This window comes from Ptychodera flava, chromosome 21 (assembly GCF_041260155.1).
Source record: "Ptychodera flava strain L36383 chromosome 21, AS_Pfla_20210202, whole genome shotgun sequence".
NCBI classification, from domain to species: Eukaryota; Metazoa; Hemichordata; class Enteropneusta; family Ptychoderidae; genus Ptychodera; species Ptychodera flava.
Window position 1 is genome coordinate 17090469 of NC_091948.1, and position 27022 is coordinate 17117490.

Consider the following 27022-nt stretch of genomic DNA (forward strand, 5'->3'; position numbering starts at 1 on the left):
ATAATGGGGCAACCGCTTTGTCTAGACTGAAAGATACACTTTATCTACAATGTGTGGCTTTTTAGTTAGTTTCTGTTGAGAATACCTTCACCTCTTGAACTCTTAGCTGAAATTGTAAAAAAAAACTGTTACACTGTAGATCAAGTCCAGCCAACTGTTTATCTCTCAGTCCAGACAGCGGCTGCCCCATGCTGGTTTACTCTAATTAATTGATGAGTCGGTGGCTTCGAAAATGTGTCATGATACCCAAGCTAATCATGTGTTTTGTACATGAAATTTGTTAATCTTGTACGCTGAGTTGCGGTACCTAGGTGAAACGTACTGTAGGTTAAGGTGGAACACGCCTCAAGGACAGATATTCAGACTCCCAAATTTTTACAATTCTTTTCTGATATACCACTTGTGCAGTTCATTCTAAAGCTCGTGGTGTAAGAAAACTTTTCACTGGCCTAGTTTTTCAAAATTTGAAAATTTTGTTTTTCTCCATAGAGTTAACACACGGATGGCGGCCATTTTGAATTTTAAATATCTGTAAATCTTGCGTTATTTGTTTCTCTAGTACCAACATTTTCACGGTGACCCCTGATTTTTATTCTTGATTTTGAAAGAGAATGGTTGAAAGATTTCCTTAAGGAAAGTTTGAGCAAAAGTTTAAATCTTTCACTTTCAAGGTGCATACTACCTTAAACCAAGAATTGAAATGGACCATAGGCAGAAACAAACCCATGTGTAGGAACATGCATAGAAATTTGTGCATTTCCATATGCGCTTGTACACACTGGTTTGTTTGTACTGCAATCGCGTGATCTCTTTGGGATACCGAGTCTGTAAGAACACATCGCTTCCTTTTTATTCACGAGTAGAACCATTGATATTTTGTGGAGTTAGGATTATTTCAAGTATTTCACACTGTGAAGGCAGTGTGTGTCAAATGTCAAATAGCACATGAGGTGCAAATAACCATAAATACTTCAACCAGCCCCACAGACAATGGTGACACACAAGGTGTTCATCAGGGCCTTCTAGGACAGGGCCTTCTAGGACATCCATGCTGTGACACAATGTATCAGTCACTGGGGGCACAGAGTATCACTATTGGTATAAAAACTGACCTGGACATTTTCTTTCTCTTTCAATTCTTCAATATGTCGCACTAGATCGGCCTTTTCTGACAGCAACTGCTTTTCCATGTTTTCCATTTCATTCAATCTTTGCTTCGTAATAGACAGTGTTTGACCTAGTTCTTCATTTTGCATGCACTTGGTGGTGTATTCATTCTGTGTTTATCAAAAAATTGAAGAATATTATATACAAAAAAGATCTATATTAGAACTACTGGTATAAAAAGTAACTAACTTAAATTTCATGATGCCAATTTAATAAGCAATTTAATGTATTAGATTTTTCTTTTTTGTTGAAAAAGTCATCGTTAATGACACAGTCCCCACTTGTTAATGGGTGCTTTGATTACAGGTCCTCAGAGAGGATAGAGTCCTCTTCATTAGGTCTGTGATAAAAATACTTTTGAATAAATTCGCTTGATACATGTCTGAGTTGTAGTTCAGGACATGAAAAAATTGTAATAAAATGGCCACATGGTGGCCATATTGGATCGAATCACAAAACAAATCAATGTGCATATGTATGACACAGGTCAATGTCCTTGTACCAACTTTGATTAAAATCGGTTGAAATATGCCTGAGTTATGGCTTTGTAAATGAAAAAATCATAACAAAATGGCTGCACAGCAGCCATATTGGATCGTATCACAAAACAAATTTACATGCATATGTATGACATTGGTCAATCTCCTTGTACCAACTTTGAATAAATTTGCTTGATACATGTCTGAGTTATGGTTCTGGACATGAAAAAACGTAATAAAATGGCCACACGGCGGCCATATTGGATTGTATCACAAAACAAGTCAATGTGCATATGTATGACATTGGTCGATGTCCTTGTACCAAGTTTGAATAAAATTGGTTGAGATATGCCTGAGTTATGGCTCTGTACATGAAAAAATCGTAACAAAATAGCCGCACGGCGGCCATATTGGATCATATCACAAAACAGATTGATGTGCATAGCTATGACATTGGTCAATGTCCTTGTACCAACTTTGAATAAAATCTGTAGAAACATGCCTGAGTAATGGCTCTGTACATGAAAAAATCGTAATAAAATGGCCGCCTGGCGGCCATATTGGATCGTATCACAAAACAAATTGACATGCATATGTACAACATATGTCAATGTCCTTGCACCAATTTTGAATAAAATCGGTTCAGATATGTTTGAGTTATGGCTCTGTACATGAAAAAATCGTAACAAAATGGCCGCATGGCGGCCATATTGGATCGTATCACAAAAAGAATTGACGTGCATATCTATGACATTGGTCAATGTCCTTGTACCAACTTTGAATAAAATCAGTTGAAACATGCCTGAATTATGGCTCTGTACATGAAAAAATCGTAATAAAATGGCCGCCTGGCAGCCATATTGGATCGTATCACAAAACAAATCGACGTGCATCTGTATGACATATGAAGTAATCCTTGTACCAAGTTTGAATGAAATTGCTTCAGGCATCTCTGAGATATCTGCGTGAACGGACGGACGGACGCACGCACGCACGCACGCACACACGCACGGACATGACCAAACCTATAAGTCCCCCGGACGGTGTCCGTGGGGACTAAAAAGATACAACACTGCAAAGTAGGTTTAACACTAGGCAGACACAATGTAGTCTATTCTAATTGTGAATAAGTTAATTAAAATATCTATATTCAGTTTCAATATTCATTTGATGAGATATCTATTGTAAATGCCCACATTTGGTGAATGGATTTTTGAATAATTCACATTGGTTGATTGAGGTTTGTTTAAATGTCAACACTCATTTCATGAGATTTCCATCCATAATTTGCATAGCATTTATGTTGATTTCCAGTATGAGTTTTCAAGAATGATATGTCCAGTTGTCTATATTCATTGGATGGAATGTCGGTTTTATAACCATCATTTGAATTAGTTATCCATTATAAGTGTTTGTACTTATTGTATGACATGTCTAAACTATGTTCTAACATAGGGCCACAAGCTGCAACCTTTCATGATTTTTTCACTATTTTTGTTTTGTATGTCAACTGCAAGTTCTTGTTCTACTCCCCAAAGCATGTTGAAATACCCACTATGTAAAAGCTTGTCAACACAGCATCTTTGTGTGTAAAATACACAGTGATTATTTCTATTTGAAATTTTGTCCGAACCAGAATTCACCCTCTGATGGATAACGATGCAGTCTACATACTTACAGGCTAATTTGACAAGCTGACACTGTTCTCGACTCAATCTTAACATGTTTTGGGGAGTAGAACAAGAAACTGTTGTTGACATTAAAAAACAAACGTGGTGAAATAACATCAAAAGTTACAGCTACTTGCCCTGTAATTGAGGATTATGAAATATCCATTTCAAGCATCCAGAATTATTGTGAGACTTGCTCAAAATGTATTGGTAAATAATTGCACAGTAAAGGAAAAAGGTTTACGATCATTTTTACTTTGCCAATGGAGGAATTCATACCTGTGTTTCTGATACTTTGTCTTCCAGTTCTCGGTTCTTTTGTGAAAAATCTTCCAATTCGTCATCCTTTTCTGACATTACAATCGCAAGCCTTTTGTTTTCAGATTCAAAATATTCACTCATTTCATGTTCTTTGTTCAGCTTCATTTGCACTTCACTTATTTTCGCCTCTAATTTCCCGGTTTCTTCAGCACATGATATCATTTGGCTTTCCTAAAAAGTAAAAATATCAGATATAATTAAAGTACTTTGCCAATTTACGTAGCTTTTCATTTTGTAGACACACATTACTAACCATGCCTTAAATAAACAAAGCTTAAGGGGCACTGCCCTATAACGTAGTGTATTTTCCTCAAAACCAGTTGTTTTGCAAAGATTAAATAAATTTTCAGTAATTTTGTTCACCCAAGATTAAAATATTGTTTTGGTTCACCTTTTAGCTTAACAAGGAAACATGATTTGGATGAAAAACATCCAACTTCCTGGCTCCTGTTTTCTCCCAATTTTCAACATTTCAAAAGAATATGACTCTGGCCAGGTCAAATTTTCTGAAATTTTCACATTTCATTCTCTAAAATACAATATAACAAAATGACAATTTTGTTTGGCAATAAAGTTCTCAGAGTCATTTTAATTTTGCTTATCATGATTTTAATCATTTTTTGAATGAAAATAGATAATGCAGAAGAAAAGTGTTTTTTATTCTACAGGACTCTAGTTTCAAATGAGATGTTAAATTTCATAAAACAGTATCATGTTTTCAACTTACTTTGAATCATTACCAAAATTGAGGGTTTTCTACCCCCAAATATGTACCCTCCTTCCTCCTTTGAGCAAACTATAGCTACCATACAAAACAGTTTCTCTGCTTTTTGAAAATATATAGCATGCAGTGTTTTTTGGGCCATCATGGATGACAAATATTGCTGTGAAAATAAGTGTGTCTGTTAAGTGCAATGCCACACTAATCTCAAACATACATCTGGTGGTTCAGTGCATGTTTAATGTACATTTCCTTTTTCAAAGTTTCAAGGAACACATATCACACCTGTATTAATTAAAAAATGTCGCGATCTAGAAAGTCTAAAAGTCCGCTTTCAATAACCTTGAACACCCACATGAATATGCAGAACAAGTTATAAAACTGCCATTAAAACGTTTTGACATATAACTCAGATATCACTTTATTAATTAACACTTTTCCTGGTGACTTATTCAATGACTCTTTTGTCAAGAAGGTGACAGTGTAGTCAATAACCTAAATTATGAAAACCCATATGAAAATGCAGAACAAGTTATCAAAACTGCCATTAAAATGCTTGACATTTAACTCAGACATTACTTCAATAATCGTCACTTTTTCTAGTGGCCATCGCATTTCTGTAAGGATGACTTATTCAATAATTCTTTTGTCAAGTAGGTGACATTGTAGTTAAGGTAGCAGTAAAGGCTATTTTTGCACCAATTCTTCTCTCAGAGTTAATGTCATGTTTCAAGTGTTAGAATCAAGATATTTAGTTCAAATTTTCAGGATAACTCCCTTAGTTAATACTTTCTCCAAAAAATATAAAAATTTTATATTTGTAGCCATGATTTTGAAATATCACACCAGTCAATATTAAAATTTAATTTTTCATATTTTTTTTACATATTTGAATTTAATAATAATTGGATAGTATTAATATTACCAAATTAGTTATAAATATGTTGACACTATTAACTTTAAGATTTGTACGGCAGGATTTGTAAATAAAATTTGTTTTTATGATTTAACATGGGTTTACATATCAAAAAATTATTAAAAATTCTTTCAAATTTCAAAATGTGATTTTTCAAAAAGTACTTCAAATACAGGAAAATTGTGCCGTACAAATCTTATCTGTAACCTTGTTAATAGGCTGTAAAAATTCCATGTCCATATCTCATTTCAAAGGTTGGATTAAATCGGCATAAAATTATGAAGGAAAACTGTTATTCTGTCAATTATCACATGAACTGGACCGAATTCCACCTGTGTGACGTAGAACAGGACGGATAAGAAATCCGAATTACCCCTGTTGTACGTCATCAACCGGAACTTTTTTCTTGCATGGTACCGTTCGGTTCATACATGCGGGTCGCGACGTGAACATAGACCGATTTGTCGTGATCGATGCCGTGCTCTCATGACACTTTTTCAAAAAAGGTGACCCGATAAATCCACACATGGAAACATAGAAGGCATGTCCAGCGAAATTTCGAGTCGCTAAAACTATAGCTGTTCCCGAGAATCAAATGGGGATACCGCCGATCCAGTTGAGTAAGGCTTAATGTGGACGTCGTACCTGGCGATCCCGGTTGGCGATAAACCTGAAATCGTCACCTCAACGGAAGTTCAACTGAATAAATGAGTACAGTATAATCTTCGGGAAAGCGACATACAGGCACAAGCATAAAGTCATTCGACTAAAAACGATAAATTTCCTTCATCATACAAAAAATTCCGTAAATTCTTGCTCGGAATCAAACCTGCAGCGCGGCGTAACTAGCGAAGACATCAACTGACTGTTGAGCTGTATATGCGTTGCAGCGCTGTGGAATCCGATGTACTTCGAAAGTTGACTCAGACAACACTCAAAACAGAGTTTCCGTCAAGTAAAATTAGGATGTATCTACGGGTGAGATATTTGTCACTGCAAAAATCAAAGAAAACATTGACGACCGAGATCGGGATTAACGAACGAGTTGACATGGCAGAGACCGGTGACGGCAGCGTTGTGGGCGTAAACATGCAATGAGGTACACTCTGTGTGTCATCGAACGGAATCTTTCGCGCTCGCCACAGTCGTAAACTTGTGTGATATTTTGAAAAGCCACGGAATCTCTGAGAATGAGAATTACTATTTTGATCGTGTCGTTGCATTTACTTCATAAATCTATTTGTAAATATTCTGAATAACTCTGAATACTATGGCTATCCGTCGCTAGCACGATGAAAGTTATGTCCACCGTACCGATGGCTGACTTGCCTTGGCATCGGTACAGCGCGAGACAATGATTGACAGGTTCACGTGACCGAATCCGTATGTCTGGTTGGTGGAGATACCATTTCATGTAGCAAATTTCAGCTTGATGGGATTTATGAATGAAAGTATCTCCTGGGCGACGGGCTGCTTTACTCTTTAAATGAAAGTAATCCGCGTAAGTAAAACACAAATCGCGACGAAATTCATGCAATTTGTTATGATAATTTTGATCCATCTACGTCAAAAGAAAAATAAGAAGACTGTTCATGTGATAAATATATAATCCCATGGTATTTTTCTCTGTTTGACGTCATCGTATACTCGTGTTTTTCGCGGAGCCGCACAACTTCTCGCCTTCGGCTCGAAGTTGTACGGCTCCGCGAAAAACACTCGTATACGATGACGTCAAACAGAGAAAAATACCATGGGATTATATATAAAAATGTTGAAAACAAGCCATATTTGCACCCCTCTTTTGAAGTCATAGAGCAGTCTTTTTGGTTAATCTCACTTTTGACACCTCTTTGACACTCAAAGAATCTAAAAATGCATTTATAATAGCAGTCACGCATTCTGAATGCAAGCACTGCCTTGTCAAACTTTCCTGAAAAACAGTAAAAAATGAGATTCCCTTTTCAAACATTTTTTTAAAAGCTAGGGGACCCCCTCTACCATAGTTAATACACTAAGGACTCCCCAACTTCCTCTTATTTGGTCAGTTTTTCAGAAGTTTCAACGGGCTATAACTCTGCAATGCCTATGACCCCAAATGTCTAGTTTTTTATTCCACAGAGAATGTTGACTACTTTTATATTTTAATAGTTTTATTGAAGTTTATAACTGACGCTCTAGCCTTTACCGCCACCTTAAGGTGGTTGGAAAGGCTAGAGCGTCAGTTATAAATTTCAACAAAACTATTAAAATATAAAAGTAGTCAACATTCTCTGTGGAATAAAAAAAACTAGACATTTGGGCACAAAGGCATTGCAGAGTTATAGCCTGTTAAAACTTCTGAAAAACTGACCAAATAAGAAGAAGTTGGGGAGTCCTTAGTGTATTAACTATGGTAGAGGTCCCCTAGCTTTTAATAAAATGTTTGAAAAGGGAAAGTCATTATTTGCTGTTTTTCAGGAAAGTTTGACAAGGCAGTGCTGGCATTCAGAGTGAGTGACTGCTATTGTAAATGCATTTCTAGATTTTTTGAGTGTCAAAGAGGTGTCAAAAGTGAGATTAACCAAAAAAAAACTGCTCTATGACTTCAAAAGAGGGGTGCAAATATGGTTTCTTTTCAACATTTTTGACAGAATAACAGTTTTCCTACATAAATTGTATACCAATTTAATCCAACTTTGAAATGAGATATGGACATGGAATTTTTACAGCCTATTAACAAGGTTACAGATAAGATTTGTATGGCACAATTTTCCTGTATTTGAAGTACTTTTGAAAAATCATAAAAACAAATTTTATTTACAAATCCTGCCGTACAAATCTTACAATAAATAGTGTCAACATATTTATAACTAAATTGGTAATATTAATACTATCCAATTATTATTAAATTCAAATATATAAAAAAAATATGAAAAATTAAATTTTAATATTTACTGGTGTCATATTTCAGAATCATGGCTGCAAATATACCATTTTTATATACTTTGGAGAAAATATTAACTGAGGGAGTTATCCTGAAAATTTGAACTAAATATCTTGATTCTAACACTTGAAACTTGACATTAACTCTGAGAAAAGAATTGGTGCAAAAATAGCCTTTACCGCTACCTTAAGGTAGTATGCACCATGAAAGACGAAGGATTAACTTTTGCTCACACTTCCCTCAGGGAAACTTTCCACCATTCTCTTCCCAAACTACCTAATATTTACGGATATTTGAAATTCAAAATGGCAGCCACCCTTGTGTTAACTCTATGGGGAAAGATAAAATTTGCGATTTTCCGAATCTAACACTGTGAAAATCTCTCTTACTCAAAAGGCTTTGAAATGAGCCCTAAAGAGTGTAGAACAGAAATAATTGTAAAAATTTGAGAGCCCGAATATCTGTTACTGAGGTGCATTCTGCCTTACATGTCACTGAAGTGAACGGTTAATAAAGAAAGTTTTAATAATTCACCTGTATTTCCAACAATTTTTTTTGTAGCTCTTGATTTTTTGTAGAAAAACTTTGCAATTCATCAGTCATTTTTGACATCTCAGCTGTCGATCTTTGGCTTTCTAGTTCATAGTGTTCACTTATTTCTTGTTGTTTTGTCAGTTCCATTTGCAGTCCACCGCTTTCCTCTTGCAACTTGGCCAGGTCCCCTTCCAGCGATGCAATATAAGATTCCTACAATGTACAGAATGGAAGTAATAATTCTTGCCCTTCAAAACTTATGACCAACTGTATTTGACAGATCTCAAGTGTGCCAAGTTTGAAAGTGACAACTGTTATCTCTGTTACACCTGTGTCTTTAAAGATTGTATTATGTTACCAGGTTTATCCAGATACAGGGGGTTTCCCTTGGTTTATCAAATGATACAATCAGATTAAAAGACAGCGGTAATATTTCAGGGGTTCCAAATCATTAACTGAACATTCCCAAACCTTAACAAAAACGCCATCCCCTTCAAGTCAGTGTTTGCCACATGAAATTCTGACAACATAGCAACTAATTTGCTGACAATGCAAATAATTATGTAAACGAACTTCCTTTCGTTTTTCGTGAAATTAAAGGTACTTATCACTACCCTTTAATTCCTCAGAAAGGACAGGAAAGGTGGTTTTTCACTAACTGTGCAACATTTTAAATATTATCAACTTTAATATGCAAACTCCAAATATATCATATTGTGTATTTCCTGCAGGCGATTTCTGACCTAAGTTGGATGAAGCTTGTCCGAGACAGATAATGGCAAGAATAACTTGAAACAAATTGTTTTAAAGGAAACAGAGACTTTCACTATTCAAGTTTTGCAACAAGTGTCTAGCAATGCAATAAAGGTCATGTAAATTCCATAGTGGGTGAGATTATATATATATATATATATATATATATATATATATATACACACACACACACACACACACACACAGAGTAAACCCTTGCTCTAATGACCATGCTTGGGGACAGAGAAGACGATCGTTAAACTGAGGTGTTTGTTCAATGAGGGAATTCGAATCGAGACTAGCCTTCTCTGGTGACACATTGTATGTACGTTATAACCGATAAGTCGCTCTACTGGTGGTCATTAGGGTGAGGGATATATATATATATATATATATATATATATATATATATATATATATATATATATATATATATATATATATATATATATATATATATATATATATATATATATATCACCCTAATGACCACCAGGCATGGTCATTAGAGCAAGGGTTTACTCTGTGTGTGTGTGTGTGTGTGTGTGTGTATATATAAATATATATATATATATATATATATATATATATATATATATATATATATATATATATATATATATAAATATATATATATATATAATATATATATATATATATATATATATATAAAAATGGAACGGAAACTCTAAACCAAATATAATTGTTTACAAATAGACTATAACCATCAACAATGAGAATGCATACTGACCAGTTGATTAGAGTGAGCCTCATGCTGTCTTTTCAGTTCAATAACTTTTTCTGATTCTTCCTTACACATCATTTCCGACTCATCAACTCGCTTTTTAAGCTCTTTCACTTCATCCAATAGAGTATCATGTCTAGTTGAAATCTGTTGGTATTAAGAAAGACAACATGATTATGTGCCTTGAATAAATTTCTTTGTTTGCTTTCCACTATGGGTAGGTTTTCATGCAAGAAAAAGAAAAAGAAACACTATGTTTATTGCTAGCACAATATTGGTATGTGTATCTAAGTTCCAATATTCTTAGGGAAGCCACTTGGGAATGAAATATATATATATACATATATATATATATATATATATATATATATATATATATATATATATATATATATATATATATATATATATATATATTTTTTTTTTTTTTTTTTTTTTTTTTATATATATATATTATTTTTTTTTTTTTTTTATTTAAGACTGAAATGGCCATAAAAGGGAAATATAAAAGGAAAAACCTCAAAAATCCACTCAGTCTCTGAGATATACGCTTTTTACACAAAAGTTTACAATTTGAGAAAAATACACACCGGAAAAAAATTACAGAAGATACTATTGCTTTCTCCAATGCTTAAAGAATATACTATCTGTCACTCTATCTGATGAACAGATCGCACCAAGTAATACATTTGATGACTTTTCAAGCCTACACTTAAAACTGTACACATTACGCCTAATAATTTCACCTAGCCACCTATCTTTGTTAGGTGGCTACGCAACTAACAAACACAATCGCCATTGATGACAGTGGGTTTTGGGCAAAATCATCTTGGTTGAAAGGTTAAAAGAAATATAAGTTGCATCATGAAATCTTGAGTAATTAACTGAAGTCTACTCAGTGTTTGATCTAGGACTTCAAAAATAGGGGCCATCGTGGGCCCACTTCCTTGAAAAAAGGGGGCCATTGGCAAAAAAGGGGGCCATGCTGGGCCCCTTGCAATTTTTAAAGAGGGCCCTTGTTGATCCCAACCAGCGGATAAAAAGTGGTCCCCCAGAATTATTAATCAAATTCAAATTGCAATTAATTGTTTTTAAAAGGCTTATAATGGACAGATTGGGTTGCCAGGCAACATTTGCAAAGACAGATTCCACTGTGCTAAAGGAATTGACAAAAAGGTGCAGTAGCTGCAACTGTTGATATTTTTCTTTCTGTGTGTCATCCAAGTTTTCTATTGAGCTTGAAGTTATTTCACTAGCATTCAGTTTTCAACTACGTTTAGTTATTCACGTTTTAGTTGTAAAGTAAACCCTTATTGTTCACAATTTAATGTGATTCAATTGTCAACAATACCACAGCTAGAAATAGAGTGGATATACAGACTTTGTCGACAAACTTGATTTTTTAAGAAAAACATTTTGATACTCCGAATAAAACACTGAAAGCAGCCTATTAAAAGTGACAGCTACTGTCCCTTTAATCAAATAATATGAAGTTACTGCAGTGACTGGCAGTTCACCGCAAGAAGGATCTCTTCAAAAAGACAGACGTACAGGTGAGTCAACATTTAATAACACCCTTTTATTCATTTTTTTTTCAAATTTTGACCATTTTCTCAACTCAATACTGATGATTATGCGTATGTTTCATTGCAGACATGTACCATCAGCTACCATTCATCATGTCCATAGTACAGCCAGTGCCATTGTGACAGCCACTTCACCTGAGAAGAAAATATGATTTTTTTATTGAGCTGTAAACACTGAAATGCTAAATCTGATTTTAATAAAAATTTCACCCTAACATGTACCATTTCTGAATCAATTTCACGTAAATAGTAAAGAAAAATAATTTAAAAAGAGGGGGTAAATAAATTTAAAAAAAAACTATTAAAAATGTTAAATACTAGATTTTGGTATCCAGAGAAATAATAAACTTAGATTTGAGAGTGTGTCCTTTATCTTATATTTCTTCAAAATTCAAGTTTAGAGTAAAGGACTAAAATAAAATTTGGGGGTTCACTTAAATAAGTTGAAAAAAATAAATTATCAAACCTGTAAAATACTAGATTTACGTATACTAGAGAAAAATTAAACTCAGACAAAAACACTCTTCTCTTCTCTATTTGTTTGATGACAGAAATATGAAATATCTAAACCGTTTTTGTACGACTGGAAACCCCACGTGGCTACCACGCTGGTAAGTGGTATGCGAATCACTACCAAACGAATAAATAAACAAGTGACTTGTCCTCGGAAACGTGCAGCCAGTTTACAAACATAACAATTCCCTGTCACTCGGATATTTTGATCACCCCAAGAAATGTCAGAAATTAGCGTCCACGAAACCATGCACTGAATACCAGTCCCGGCCACTCCATCATTTAAAATAGTTATACCGCAAAAGCAAACGTACTACATATGGTAGCCTTACATATCGAAGTCAACGGTAAAATCCCGGGGTAAAATTCCCAAAATTGTATTCACCTGCGGGGTGCGGTTGTGTTGCGAACCGGCAGCATCGGTCTGCGTGTCATTTTCTGACACTTCCATCGTTGTACCTCCTTCATCGTCGGGCGACAGCTTTACAGATATAGCCACGGCATAGTAACCACCGTACCGCTGGCATCGTACCGCTGGCATAGCTATGCATGGCCTTCTGCACACGTCCCGTCAAAGACGTCATCCCAACTTACGTCATTGTCGCAAAAAGTCGTGATTGAATATATACCACGTTACGGTAAATCCTCGTGTTGTCGTAGAGCATGGGCGTAAAACATAGTGGCCTGGCAGAAACAAACTACCAGGCGCCGGTCTTGAATATTGCGCCCGAAATGGCGCAATGGCCTGTGAAAATAGCGCCATAGCTGATTTTTTGCGCAAAATGCGCAATGGCGCACTCTAGATCAAACACTGTCTAATGAAGTCAGAGGTTGTATGGGAGCCTGTGCCATCACGTTGATGGGCTCGTTTAGGGTTACTGAGGACTCTATGTGATGAATTCAGATGTGACATCCTAGATATTCATTATAAATGGGTGACCCTTTTACTTTTTTTGTTTCTCATCTCCAGAGGAATACTCAGGCAGGGCGGGCGGTCGAAATTAAAAAAAAACAAGTAAACAAAAATAAAATCTGTATTTGTTTGAGTTCAATGTTCTGTCCGTGGAGTCTCTACAATTTTTAAGTACAGAAAAACGTGTACTTGTTTCAGTTTAATGTTCTTTCCAGTCAGTCACTGCAATTGCCTGTCTTTCAGTTCAGTGTTCTGTGCTCTCTGTCCTTTCAGTCTGAGTCGCTGCAATCTCACAATTTGATGATGGTGGTGCTGTTGCTAGGATGATTGCCTCAGAGGCAGCGCAAATAAAAAACTTTTTTTTATTTTAATGTCGGAGCTGAAATTTACGGTCGGTCAGGAGATGAGAAACACAGAAATAAAAAAATGTTGCCCTAATAGAAACAGCCAGCTGGCTGTCTTGATCAAGACTATGCATACAATGAATAACTTACTTGCATACACAATGATTTGTAGTGTTCAACTTGGCATTCAAGGTGCTGCACTTCACAGAGTTTGTTTTCATAAAACACCTGCATTAAAAATTGGTCACCATAAATGAGGTGAGTAGGAGATACAAGTGACCTTGTCCAGTGAGAATGTGAAATGGAAACTTGCATGTCAGTGCTAGTATATTGGTCGAGTCCTCATCCCTCCTACCAAAGGTTGCATCCAGACTCAGCACTTGGTGTGGTGAAAATTCGTTCAAAAACTGTTCGCTACCCTCGCAGACTCAAGTCCTAACAAATTTCTGAAAGTTCATTGCAACCTATGCACTACAGCACAAAGCATTGTGCCTTTGAAAAATAAAAAAATTATTAAGGTCAAAGTTATACAGTTCTAAAAGTGTGAACTGGAGAGTTCGCAATATGTGTACATGTTTAGGGACTTGATGTGGCATTTTGAGGTGCTCTTTCTCATGCTTCATGTTAGAATATACCAATTCAATAACATTTCGTTTTTGGATCAGCAGAAATATTCAATACATGAATGATAACAAACTGGACCAAAGAGAAAACTATGTTTTGTTTAGGATCTTCACAGTAGACTCACACTTTTCTCCTTCAATGATTCATTTTGTGCCTTCAGATCAGTTATGAGCATCTCTGCATCACTGGCAGTCACTTCAGCATCTTTCAACTTCTCTTTCAACATTTCAACAGTCTTGTTCAGCTTTTCACTCTCAACAGAAGCCTATCAAATGGACAGAAAGTTCCATTTCAAGTAATTCACGTGTCTTTGACAACCAATCACAGCAGAGTACACCACGGTATTGCCAATAGTTTGCCAGAAAAAAATTTCACTTAATATGCTATATTTATCATTTGAAAGATGAATCTAACATTTCTTCAAATAATTGATTGTTGACATAATGAAAGGAAACATAATAAATATCAGATGATGTAAATACCTCAGATGATACCTGTCTTTGATATTCTAGCTCTTGTTCAAGGTTTCTTACTTCAGCTGCCTTGCCTTCAAGATGGGCCTGTGAAAAAGCATTATAACCCTATCCTTTAACATCCAAGGCATTAGTCTAGGATAATATGATAGTGTGACATTGGCAAGCTACTAGATATTGGAAGACAATTGAACTAGGCTGACTGTAAATACAAATTCTAAATGCTTTACTGACAGTCAACCAAACTAAATTGGCCATTTATAAAAACTGGAACTATTAATATCAAATGCTACTGTACTATGGAGAAAATAATTCCCAGTATTTTGTAAATAACGTTATTAAAGGTATTTAGAAATTAAAATTCAGAAGAAAAGTTGAAACTATGGTGTTTCCATCTGTCCCTGTATATACTTTTGATCACATGATCACAGGTATGTGTCTGGCACACCAGTTGAGCTTTACAGAAATGAAATTCAACTCACATGTTGAAAGTGCAGTACAACAGAATTATTCTTTATAATTCACTTTTGTTTTAGTGATCTTTCTGTATGGCTTAACATGACAACATATATTGTAATAAAAAGTCATCTGATCATATCAGGTTTACCCAGTGTTTACATGAAACAGCTATAGGTCAAAGGTCAAGTAGCGTCCAATGACACCAAAAGTTATTGGAGTATCCCTCACTGTCATTAGATTTGGCATCCACTGATCAAAAAATGTACTTTATGATAACAACTCCATAGGATACAGATGCACATGTATTATGATAAAAGGTTTCTCGGTCTCCTAGCATGATAAAGAAGATAAAAAAGTTCGTCACTCTCACAAACCCTTGACCTATATCACTTTCATGTAAACGCTGGGTAAACTCACATCCTGACAAACTGTTGAAAGTTCATTGGAGCGTATGCACTACAGCACAAAGCACCATGACTTTGAAGAATGAACATCTCCCTCACATCACAGTTGCAATGTTCTAAATGTGCTAACTAGTGAATTTGCAATATATATACGAAATCAGTGTATTTTTTTTATTTTTGGGGTTCATGTTTAGAGTACGCCAGTTTAATTATAATTAAAAGTAAATATATATTTTGTATAAACAGAAATGTTTAATATGTACATAAATTACAAAGTGGACCACAAAGAAAAGTATGTTTTGTTTAGGATCTTCGCAGTACTGGTATACTCACACTTTTCTCCTTCAAAGATTCATTTTGTGCCTTCAGATCAGTTATGAGCATCTCTGCATCACTTGCAGTAACTTCAGCATCTTTCAACTTCTCTTTCAACATTTCAACAGTCTTGTTCAGCTTTTCACTCTCAACAGAAGCCTATCAAATGGACAGAAAGTTCCATTTCAAGTAATTCACGTGTCTTTGACAACCAATCACAGCAGAGTACACCACGGTATTGCCAATAGTTTGCCAGAAAAAAAATTTCACTTAATATGCTATATTTATCATTTGAAAGATGAATCTTGTGGACTGTGAAAAATCACAAGCAACTGTTATTTCACTTTAACATTTCTTCAAATAATTGATTGTTGACATAATGAAAGGAAACATAATAAATATCAGATGATGTAAATACCTCAGATGATACCTGTCTTTGATATTCTAGCTCTTGTTCAAGGTTTCTTACTTCAGCTGCCTTGCCTTCAAGATGGGCCTGTGAAAAATACATCAAAGTTCAACTCATTCAAGTACATTGTGTACTCCAAAGCAAAACATTGAACAATATTTTATCAGATATTGGAGGAAAAAAGAACTCTTGTGCCAACAAATATATAAAACTCTTCACACCTTAGTTATAATCAGTCAAATTGGTATGACAGTTGGTGAAAACTCTTCTTTTTCCTCAAAATGTAGTGTACCGTATGACAGTGGCACAAATTTAGAGTAACATACATTGGAATGTAAAAGACAACCACTGCCCCACTGTTCAAAGTAAATTAGGGGACAAATGAAGTTTAATAACAATGAAAAATTCTCTCAAAATCAAAGTCCCTTATAAATTCGATTTTTGAGAGTTTGTGGTACCTTGTTCTCTGTAAGCAAACTACAGTGAAGACCAGTGGAGACAGACAGAGTTTTGCATTAATTACTAGTAACCTAGGGAGTCATTAGGGCTGGAGGATGGCACTCTGGGAAACCCATTTAGTTTGCATCCAAAGATTTTTGTACACACATGCCTCTGTCACACACATTGCTTTAATGGTCTGGACTTCACAATAAATTCCGTCAACAAAATGTGTGAAATGGACACTTATCATTACTTACTGACTTCATGCACTTATTTGACTTGAACAATGATTTCAAGTTCACATACAACTGTAAGGGCAACTGGTTATTACTTACAATTTTCAGTTTAAGATCCTCATTCTCAGAATTCAATTGAGACAACTGCACATCGGTCTCCTTGGTGACCAAGTTCACATCTGTATGTAAATTTTCAAGTGACTGGATTCTTTTTATCAGCTCATCATTTTCTTCAGCAAGCTTCAATGGATACAATTAATAATGAATGAATGAATACAAAAAGTAATGGTATGGATCAAAGGATAAGTTCTATTTTCACTAGTTTTACTCATTCTTGTGTGAATGTTGTTTCTGAAATGAAAAATCTGGACTTTTCAGGTAATGTTAGTTAAAACAAGTGAGTCCCACATATTACACTTTAACAAAGACTTAAACATTTGGAAACATACCTTCACATACCATGCACAGTACCGTAGGTAAAAATATGTACATGTTTTGGCTCAATATTTTTTTTAATACTGACTCACCAGATGGGGAAGTGATATGCCTGACAGGTTTACTGAGTTTTACAAGTACTGAGATCCTTACTTTGTACTCGCAATTCAGAGATCTGTGTAGCACCTACCCAAAACATTCTATCATATCACAGTAAACCAAATTGTGATCTGAATGCAAATTAAATGATCTGTGTCTTTGGCCTTTTAGGCAACAACAAGACACTGGATTGACTTTACATTCAAATAGTAATGAATACGCCAATGATACAGACATGTAGATGTACATGACGACAATGGGCGAAACCCGGAACTCGAATAGAACAGGGTTCAAACAAAACCATGCACATGCAGCAATGTATATAGATATATGTGTATTCCTTGGCATGGGTCTATTCAAATGTGTTGGTTGTACCACAATAGCATGTTTTCTTCAGTGTCCGTTTTCTACAGAATACTGTGGTCAAAGTGCAGCATTTTTGTTTTCCAGAGCAGGCCTACTACGATGATACTATGAATCCTTTTGAGTTATCTACAGAATTATATGTGCTAAGTAGAGAATTTCTGTGTTTGTAAGTTTTAACTGAGCCTCTCCCCAGTGACCGACATACCTTACTGGACTGTCCTTTGTAAATATCCAATTCTTGTGCGAGTCTTGTTGCTTCATCTTCAAGGTATTTTAGTCTTGACTTCATGTATAAATACAAACTTTAAGTTAGTCAATAGCATCATATATTTACTAGCAAATGCATCGAGTGAATTAAGTTTGTCACTCATCTAATTACAAATTATTTCTCTGTATATTGGGTGGTTTTGATAGCGCTTTAGATATAATGTGAGGTTGTTTTGAAAAATACCGCACAGATGCATGAGGACATTAGCATGGCATAGCGTTCAACACAAATTGGCAGCGCTGATGTCCGATTGCATTCTTTGCAGTAATTTCATGATAACCTTATAATAATGCATCTTTCACTCTTGACTGGAGTCCAAGTAGAGACAATTTCCTGCAATGTCAACGATTTTTCTGCTGAATGTAGCACAAGAATGGGAGGCCATTTTGGACACATTTCTAAAAGTCAATGGAACTCGAGCACACGACATTTGCTGGCAATTTTCAAATGGATCCCTTGAAACTGTCTAGAAATGATCACGTTGAAAAATATGCATTGCGTTTGAGGTGCAAGGAAACAGTTAATGTTGCAGCATGGGTATTCCACATGGCTTTTTTAGCACATGCACAATTCTATTGTTCTTGGCGGTGGATGTAATTTGTGAAGAAATTGGTGATTGATATTATCATCTTCAGGGAATCTCCAGGATATTTATTGTCACCAACAGTATGGTACTGGGATATTAACCCCTGAGCATTATGACTCACCGTCCATTACCATAACCATATCCCTGGCCTAAACCATGTGGGAAATTGGGCGGGGTTGGAGGGGGAGGGGGTTACCATTTTCATACAGTAAGAGGGATTGAGCTTATAAGTATAAGGCACTATAGGGCGTTTGTTCACCATAGACATATCCCTGGCCAAAACTTGACAAAATGGTTCCTTGAGGAAAGTTTCAGAAAAAGTTTGTTTCTCTTAGTTTTGAAGCATGTACTACCATAAAGGGCAAATTTTTGTTTATATTTTACTTACAATGTCTCCGCTCAATTTTTCATTTTCTGACTCCAGTTGTGAAACTTTCTTGTTCGATTCCATGGCAACCATTTCAGCACCACTGAGATCCAGTTTGATCGATTCAAAATTCTTCAGAAGACTTGAGTATTTTTCAGAAATCTGGTATCGGTCATGGGGTCAAAGGTGAGACATGCGTAAGTTTACTGAACGACAACTGACTTGAAGGTGTATTCAAAAATGTTGATATGGTAACAAAGTTTGATAATTTGATTTTCAAATTAACACCATATCAGGTAAAACATTAACACATGCAAGAAATAACAAAAGTTATTGCATCTCGTGTATGCTCAATCAGTGTTCATAGCTTTACAATTGATTTACATTGCACATCATCCTATCGGTGGTTTCATTACATTTGGCTAGTATTGGTCTGATTTGAAGAATATTCAACACATATACCTCATTGTATAGACGCTTGTGATTTTCCACTTCTTGGTCTAGCTGATTTATTTCTTCAACTTTGGCACTGGACAATGTTTCCTGATTCAAGAATAACAGTCAGATAGTTAATTATCATCTGCTGCATCAGAATTGTCAGCAGTAAAGGGCATAAGTGTAGCCACAACATTTCTCACAATATCAGTTATTTCACAAAAGTCCTGCAAAGACTTGAAAATACAGAGATCAGTACTAAGTTAATCAGCCTGCCTAAGGTAGTTTTTGCAGCTGTTGAATGAAAGTGCTTGAATTCAAGCATTCAGAGGGTGCCCTCTGGAGGCTAGTTGAACTAATTAGAACAAAAGAAACTATTGCTGACCTCAAATATCTTCCTATTCTTTCCTGGTTTTCTCTGAATTCTACCCTCTGAAGGGATATGGGCTTTTACTGCATTAGGAAACCTTTCCTTTGTGAAACATTTGACTAGTAAATTCAAATTTTAACAGTAATTTTGATTTCCTGCCAATTTCAAAAATTGGTAATATTACAAAGGAAACAAAACATACAATGTCACAGTTGAAAACATTCACCCCTATGCATTACATTGGACTACTCTGTGCAGTTTGTGTGAAGATTTCAGTGCAAATATGCACAGTATCAAGGTTTTTGCTTTTCTGCATTGGGCTGTGATTTAATGTTTGGGCAAACATTTACAGCGTAATCTTTATCTTGCTCAAAATTGCATATACAGTCCAAGAAAAGTTAATAATAAGTGTATACAGACACCTAAATTAGTACATTCTCACAAACTTATTTTAGCTTGAAAGTGAAATCATAAAAATAATGATAAAAGATACTGTATATTATAGCCCAAACATAGGACTATGTGCCCAAGGGTAGGTGACCATTTGCCCGATGTAAGGAGGGCAAATAGTTTCCTGCCCCGAGGGTACATAGTCCCTTGTTTGGGCTATAATGTTTTTATTACATGCCTTTCTTACACAGTTTTCACTCAAAATATTTAGATTTATTGGCAAATCATAATCAAATGCTTTATTTCCATTTTAGACGAAAAACCGTCAAAAATGGAACGATTTTCATAATCAAAAGGCTCATTGATATATTTAAACTACTGTTATGCGATTTATCAATTTTTTTTATGCAAAATTTTCCAAAAGCTGGATTTCCTGTGCGATTCATAAAATTTCAAGACTTTTACATTCAAAAGTTGTCAAGTTGCCAGTTCACTTTCAGTCAAGTGATGAGTGTGTGGCCAGCGACGTCATCGACAAGTTACCACTGAATGCTATGGAGCGCGCAACATTCAATGTATGAGGCATGTAATTACGCCAGTGGGGGTTTAAACATTGACTGCAAAACAATGCGCACACATTTTATCAATGTAAAAGCTGTTTCACAAACAACTTAACTTGGGTGACAACTGATACTGATATGTTGAAAACTCATCATCAGAAACTTAAGCAGTTCTTAGTCAAGGTTTTACTCTCACAAATTTAATGGCTCACAAAATAGAAATCCATGTAGGTCACAATGAAAGATGATTGCTGAGCGTACTTGATCATACTAAAGGGAGGGGGTCATCGGAACTGCACCTCTGTGACTTTATTTACAATTTTAAGCACAATATCTGGGTGCAGCATTATGTCAAAATAGTAGTAGCATTTAAAGTTTATGATGTACAATATGACAAAGCTATTTTAGCATTCATTAATCGCATATGAGTACCTTGGATACAGTGCTTACAATGGTCATATGGGTCCCACACAACCTGTGAGTGCAGTTTCAACGTCACCCTCCTTTAAAATGTTTTCATTTACAGGGGAAACCAGGGTTTTCACCAAGATTATGAAATGCTGTTGATGATTCTGAAGCATAAGCACAATCAAAGACACTTTGTCAAGGGCATTCTGCCTGAAAAATTAAAACAACCCAAAGCATGTCTCACTTGATAATCTGGAACCTTTTGGATAGAAAATAAACGCTATTGATCAGAAGACAGAAAAATGTTTGCCCATTCCCAAAATATCACTGTCTGTTCCTTATCTATAGCTCCTAGTAAGTCTAAAAGTTTGTTCACATCTGATAAGTCATATTGAACTGGTGGTGCCCGATACTAAATTCCTAATACTAAATTGCTGCAATACTCAGTCATGTCCAATACTCACTATTTCTGTCTGCAACCCTGCATTTTGAGATTTCAGATTTTGACATTCTTCTCTTGTCTCTCTGATGGTTTCTTTGGCATCTGATAGGCTCTGCTCAAGGGATTCTACTGTGGTGGATACATTTTCGTGTTTTTGTGTTGCCTGAAAAAGGAAAGATCGACAGCTGTATGAGTAACATCATTTTCAACAGTAATCAGCAAACTCACTTCACATTGCTTTTGTATCAGAATAGTAGTTCATAAAAATCAAGCTTACAGTTACACTCTGCATTTATTGTAATAATAATAATAGTAGTGGTGGTTGTGGTAACAGTAATAGCTGTAGGAGTACTGGTAGCACTACTTCTTCTCTCTATTACATATCCATATCCATCAAACCCGATTAAATGTTGAATTAAATGTTCAAATGCATCAGAAATCAAGAAGAACCTGAAAACATTGACCGAGAACTGTATAATGATTGCACTTGGTAGTCAGATGATGGTCACGCAGGGAAAGAGTAACGACACAACAACTCTAACATCAGAAACACAATTTCTACATATCATTATAGAAATTGATGTTGATGTGTACATGTGCTATGTGAGCTGATTAAGAGAACTCAAAGAACCATTTGGAAAATGAAATAAGGTGGCAATAGAGCACATACAATGCTGTGTCATCGATGATTTCATGATTTTTTTGCTTCAAACCAGTTCCTTTGCCACTGTTTTCTTATCTGGTTGTCCAATCAATAATTCTGTACTACCACAAGCATTGCAACTAGTGATGTACGGATTCTATGCAGGGCTACCGAGCGAACCTGCAGGACCTCGGGCCTTGCTTTACTCTGATTTTGTGGACCCCGAATACACATGGTATTGTGTCAAGCAATTAACTCAGAACTTGTCATAACAGAATGCATGCATTAAAAGAGAAATTTGAAGTAAACTTGTTGGATTCAGATGGAACCACAGTAGTTGATGAAAGATTGAAATGAATTGAAGATTATAATAACAACTTAGAACTGAATGTCAAGAAAACAAAAGAAATTACGCATCTTGCTATAAATGGTACCGAAGTGGAAATAGTTAACTTTTTTTCAAATTTCTTGGTGTCTACTTATCTGATGACTTGAAATGAGAAACCAATACTGATTTCATAGTCAAGAAAAGTCAGCAACGCTTGTTCTTTCTGAGGAGGTTGAAGAGTTTTCGTGTTTGTCAGAACTTGTTGATTAGGTTCTGTCCAGGAGTGATTGAGAGTGTCTTGACATTCAGTTCTAAGTTGTTATTATAACCTTCAATTCATTTCAATCTTTCATCAGCCACAGACAAAACCGGTCGGCCAAATCCCAATCTCAAACAGATTGGTTCAATAAACGAGCTAAAGTTGTTACAATTCTGACTGCGCCCTCCAATCACTCCTGTCCAGGAGTGATTGAGAATGTCTTGACATTTGCAATCACTGTCTGGTATGGTAATATCACAATGAATGACCGGAAACGACTCAACTGGATCGTCAGTACCGCTAGCAAAATTATTGGTTGTAATCTTCCATCGTTAGACACTCTTTACAAGGCCCAGTTAAGCGATGTATTCATTGCTTTGCTTCGATAAAGTTTGTGTGCGATGTATGATAGTGTGTGTGTGTGCCAGCTGAATGCTTCACAAACTCTACAGCGAGTAGAGAGGGCGCAGTCAGAATTGTAACAACTTTAACTCAGTTATTGAACCAATCTGTTTGAGATAGGGGATTTGGCCGAGCGGTTTTGTCTGTGGCTTTCTCCGCTAGGTGATTAGGTACCGTACGTTGTGAGTTCAAACCCGATTGAAACCATCGTATTCTCAAAAAGTCTGTCTCCATTGTCAATGATCAGTACCACCCTGCACACAATTTGTTTCAACTTATGCATTCTGGCAAATGTTACCGTTCCATCAAGTCAAGTTCTAATCGGTCCGTAAACAGTTTTTACCCTACAGCAGTTCGCATGTTAAATGAATGTAAATCGAGTACTGTGAGAGCTCACACATCTCGTCTCTCATAGTTCCTACACATTGTACATCTGAAGTCGGCGCCGTTATTTTAACATGTTCTTTTATTCTGTTTGTTTTATTTTGTGTATTGTTCTTTTATTCCCTGTTTTCTGATCTCACTGTCAGTCCTTTTGATGTCGGAAAACCAAAATGTATTTCATTGTATGTGCAATAGCGTATATATGACAATAAAAATTATTAAATTATTATTATATCAAAATCACGGTGAAAACCCTGGTTTCTGCTGTGAATGAAAACAATAACAGGAAGGTCAAAGGTTAGGACGAATATTCTGAATGTACAAAATGTTGTTAACGCCACATTAGCTGCATCTTTTGCATTTTTTTTTATAAGACAGTTTGAAATCAAATGCCACGCAGGGCTTATTTTTTGAAAATGGCAGGAGAGCTAAAATTCACTCTCCTGAAGCTATTCAGGCGAGTGGTAGGCGAGTGACTTAGTAGCTCCCCTGAAAATAGTCAGGCGAGTAAAAAAAAAATTGTGTCATCTCTTGTGATTTGATTATGGCACTGCTTAAATTAGAAGAGTGACTGAACAGGTCCCCTGAAAACAGTATGGAGAGTGCATGAATAAAATTTATTATGAAAACAATATGCACTAGCTGTCTTTCTTATTGTTATATAATAGAGAAGGGAGAAAATACGGCACAGTACAATAAATTACCCACGATCCCGTTTGATTGTACCAATGACGTTAATTTTCTTATAACTTTTTCAATTCTGCATAAAAGCAATAATATGCAGACTCAAGATAATTAATTATATTTATTAAAAGTACATTGAAATATTGTAGTATAAATTTCAAAGAAACTGTTAAATAACCATAAAAGTCACATTCTGCAGGTACTACAAACATCACAGTTTTTGGAAGGCAAGTTATGACCAACTGAACGAGTCATAAAGTTAGCATGTAAATTTCTTTCGCCTTTTCTATTTGGAAAAAAATCAATATCCTTTTGTTTCATAAAACAGGTGCAACCAGTCTCCCTACTTTCCATCACTTTATTCTGTTTGGCTGAGGACACAATCAGTGGAAAATTTACAAAAATGCTATCTCCTCTCTCAATCAAGCAAAATTTTCTTATTCCTTTATGTCTTTAAAAGTACTCAGAATTTTTACAACTAGTCCAAGAATTTGTCTACACGTGGGAGACATGGTAGACTTCACAGGGGAATCCACGTTGGTACAAATCATGATGTATTATTGGAAATCTGTAGTACTGTGTATGGGTTATGTATTTTGATAAGATGGAACGGGATAAGCAGTGTTCTCCCATCCAAATGTTCATAGCATATTGGCTAACTTTCAACATTTTTTGAACAATAAATATGCAGAAATGTGGCCTCTGTTGTATTCATGGACAAATAGATGAAGTTATAAAAAATTAGATATATTGGCATTAAGACAAAAACCTACCAAGACAACAGTGCTGTCATCAAACATGTTTGGTTTTGAACATGGAGGTATTTTTTTACCTCCATAGATTGAACTACGCCGAGTACGCGTACAGAACTAGATCTTACACCGAATCGTGCTACCAGCAGTCCACAGTCAAGTTATGTTTCATTTGTTTACGTTTGCGGCCCGCTGAAACATCCTGAATGCTCGTTGGTCTTCAACCAAAGTTAACTTGGCCGATTGTTACCGCGATATATCGAAGTGATCACAAGTTTACATTTCACAAAACAAAACGAATTTATCATAACAGCCACGTCGTGATACATGATGCGCGGTGTGTACACTCGAAGGCGAAGAGGGCCGAGGGCTGCCAATTGTTTCAAGAGGTACCATTTTACGACAGTCACACAGAACTCCTATGCTGTACGCAAAAATGTCGCAAAAAATTTACGTCTTTCAAAGTTTTACGGTAGAATGAACTCATGATCGTTTCGCGATCTTTTTTTCAGAAGTATCGGGTATCTGTCCAACTTTTCAGTGTCAATTTAATTATTTTGAGCTTTCAAAGGACGAAGAGACCTAGCAGTCGCTCAGGCTAAACTGTTGAAATAGAGATTATGCATTTGTTTCCGCGAGTTGCGACGTGTCGTAGACATTTTCTTCTTGTTCGATCTCGATAGCGTAAGCAATATGATCCTCGTTTGTCACGCATATTTTTCCTATAATATCTTGCAAGGCAGGATAACCGTTTGTGGTTTGAACACTTCGAAAGAATATGGCAGCCAAGAAAACGGGGTTGGTTTGAGAATGTGAGAATGAAGGGCTGTACTTTGTACATTTGTGTACGTGTAAATTCCGAACCGTTGTGGTGCTATATTGAAGTGTTGGGCCCGCCGCCGATACGCTATCACTAAATGAGTACAAATTGTAATACTGTATCACATTGTTGCACCTAAATCGATCCATTCCATTGCTAGAATCTGCTTGCCGAGAACGTAATTCATACTGAAGTGAAGTGAACTGAATATTGAAAGCCTATTTTTATTCGCTACACTGTTCGTCGCGCGTCGATCGGAGGAGATTAGAGTATGTTACATTTTGGATACAACGTGTGCCTTTGGTCTCAAAAACGTGGGTCCCAGCCGTGGCGCGAGCGGCTAATCGCTCTCGCGGAATTTGGATTGCGCGAGCGGTAGGCGAGCGGAGCGATCGCTCGCCTCAAAAGATAGGGTCTGCCACGTATGTAAAAATGCCTACAGACATGTGACCACTGAACATTTTTTTCAAACTTTGGCGACAAATGCACAACTTAGATTTTACAACCAAATAATTTTTGAGTTGCAATTCATATATGGCTGCTGCAAATATTCATCTAAGCGCCTGATTTAATCAACAATATCCATCACCATGTATGAAAAAGGGATATTTTTAAAGATGATATGGCTTAATAACCAGAACCAAAACATAGCTCCAAAGATTGGATGATCTTGTTTGGGTATGTAAAATGCCAAAAAGATAGCGCTTGTGGGGCTTACAACAGTACCATAATACTGAGCTTCACATTGTGCATGGTGCTCACCTCATTAGCCAGTTGTTTGAAATGTTCTATTTCTTCATGTACGTGATTGCTGTCCTCAACAACATCTGAACTTTCCTATATTGGAACAGAAACAAATAAGTCACAAATAATGAAAATCTTATGATATACGTGTACTTTCTAATCAGTAGAAATGAAAAATTGATGTATTTGCATCATTTAAATACACAAACTCTATCTCTTTGGTGGAGTGTCAACTCTGGCAAAAAAAAGTACTTGTTAATGATAAAGATAAAGTTGTCAGAAAGGGGATATTAAGGCAGACTTCTCTGCAACAGAGTTTGAAACTATTTATGAT

The 27022-nt window shown here is 35.9% G+C and overlaps 1 protein-coding gene across 8 annotated transcripts in view; it reads right to left on the reverse strand.

Moving 5' to 3' along the window:
- The window catches only part of LOC139121579 (uncharacterized), a 64471-nt gene that overhangs the window by 14969 nt on the left and 22480 nt on the right, over positions 1-27022 (reverse strand). For 3 of the 8 annotated variants that reach the window (XM_070686608.1, XM_070686610.1, XM_070686603.1), the window contains exons 23-37: positions 26707-26781; positions 21695-21835; positions 19530-19610; positions 19089-19229; positions 18052-18129; positions 17046-17186; positions 16279-16356; positions 15879-16019; positions 14692-14769; positions 14334-14474; positions 13736-13813; positions 10236-10376; positions 8732-8944; positions 3596-3808; positions 1113-1277 (exon numbers count right to left, since the gene is read on the reverse strand). In XM_070686608.1, coding sequence (XP_070542709.1) covers positions 1113-1277; positions 3596-3808; positions 8732-8944; positions 10236-10376; positions 13736-13813; positions 14334-14474; positions 14692-14769; positions 15879-16019; positions 16279-16356; positions 17046-17186; positions 18052-18129; positions 19089-19229; positions 19530-19610; positions 21695-21835; positions 26707-26781 — 1905 coding nt within the window. The remainder of the gene's footprint in view (positions 1-1112; positions 1278-3595; positions 3809-8731; positions 8945-10235; positions 10377-13735; positions 13814-14333; positions 14475-14691; positions 14770-15878; positions 16020-16278; positions 16357-17045; positions 17187-18051; positions 18130-19088; positions 19230-19529; positions 19611-21694; positions 21836-26706; positions 26782-27022) is intronic. The other 5 variants (XM_070686609.1, XM_070686606.1, XM_070686605.1 and 2 more) reach the window with 4 other exon arrangements.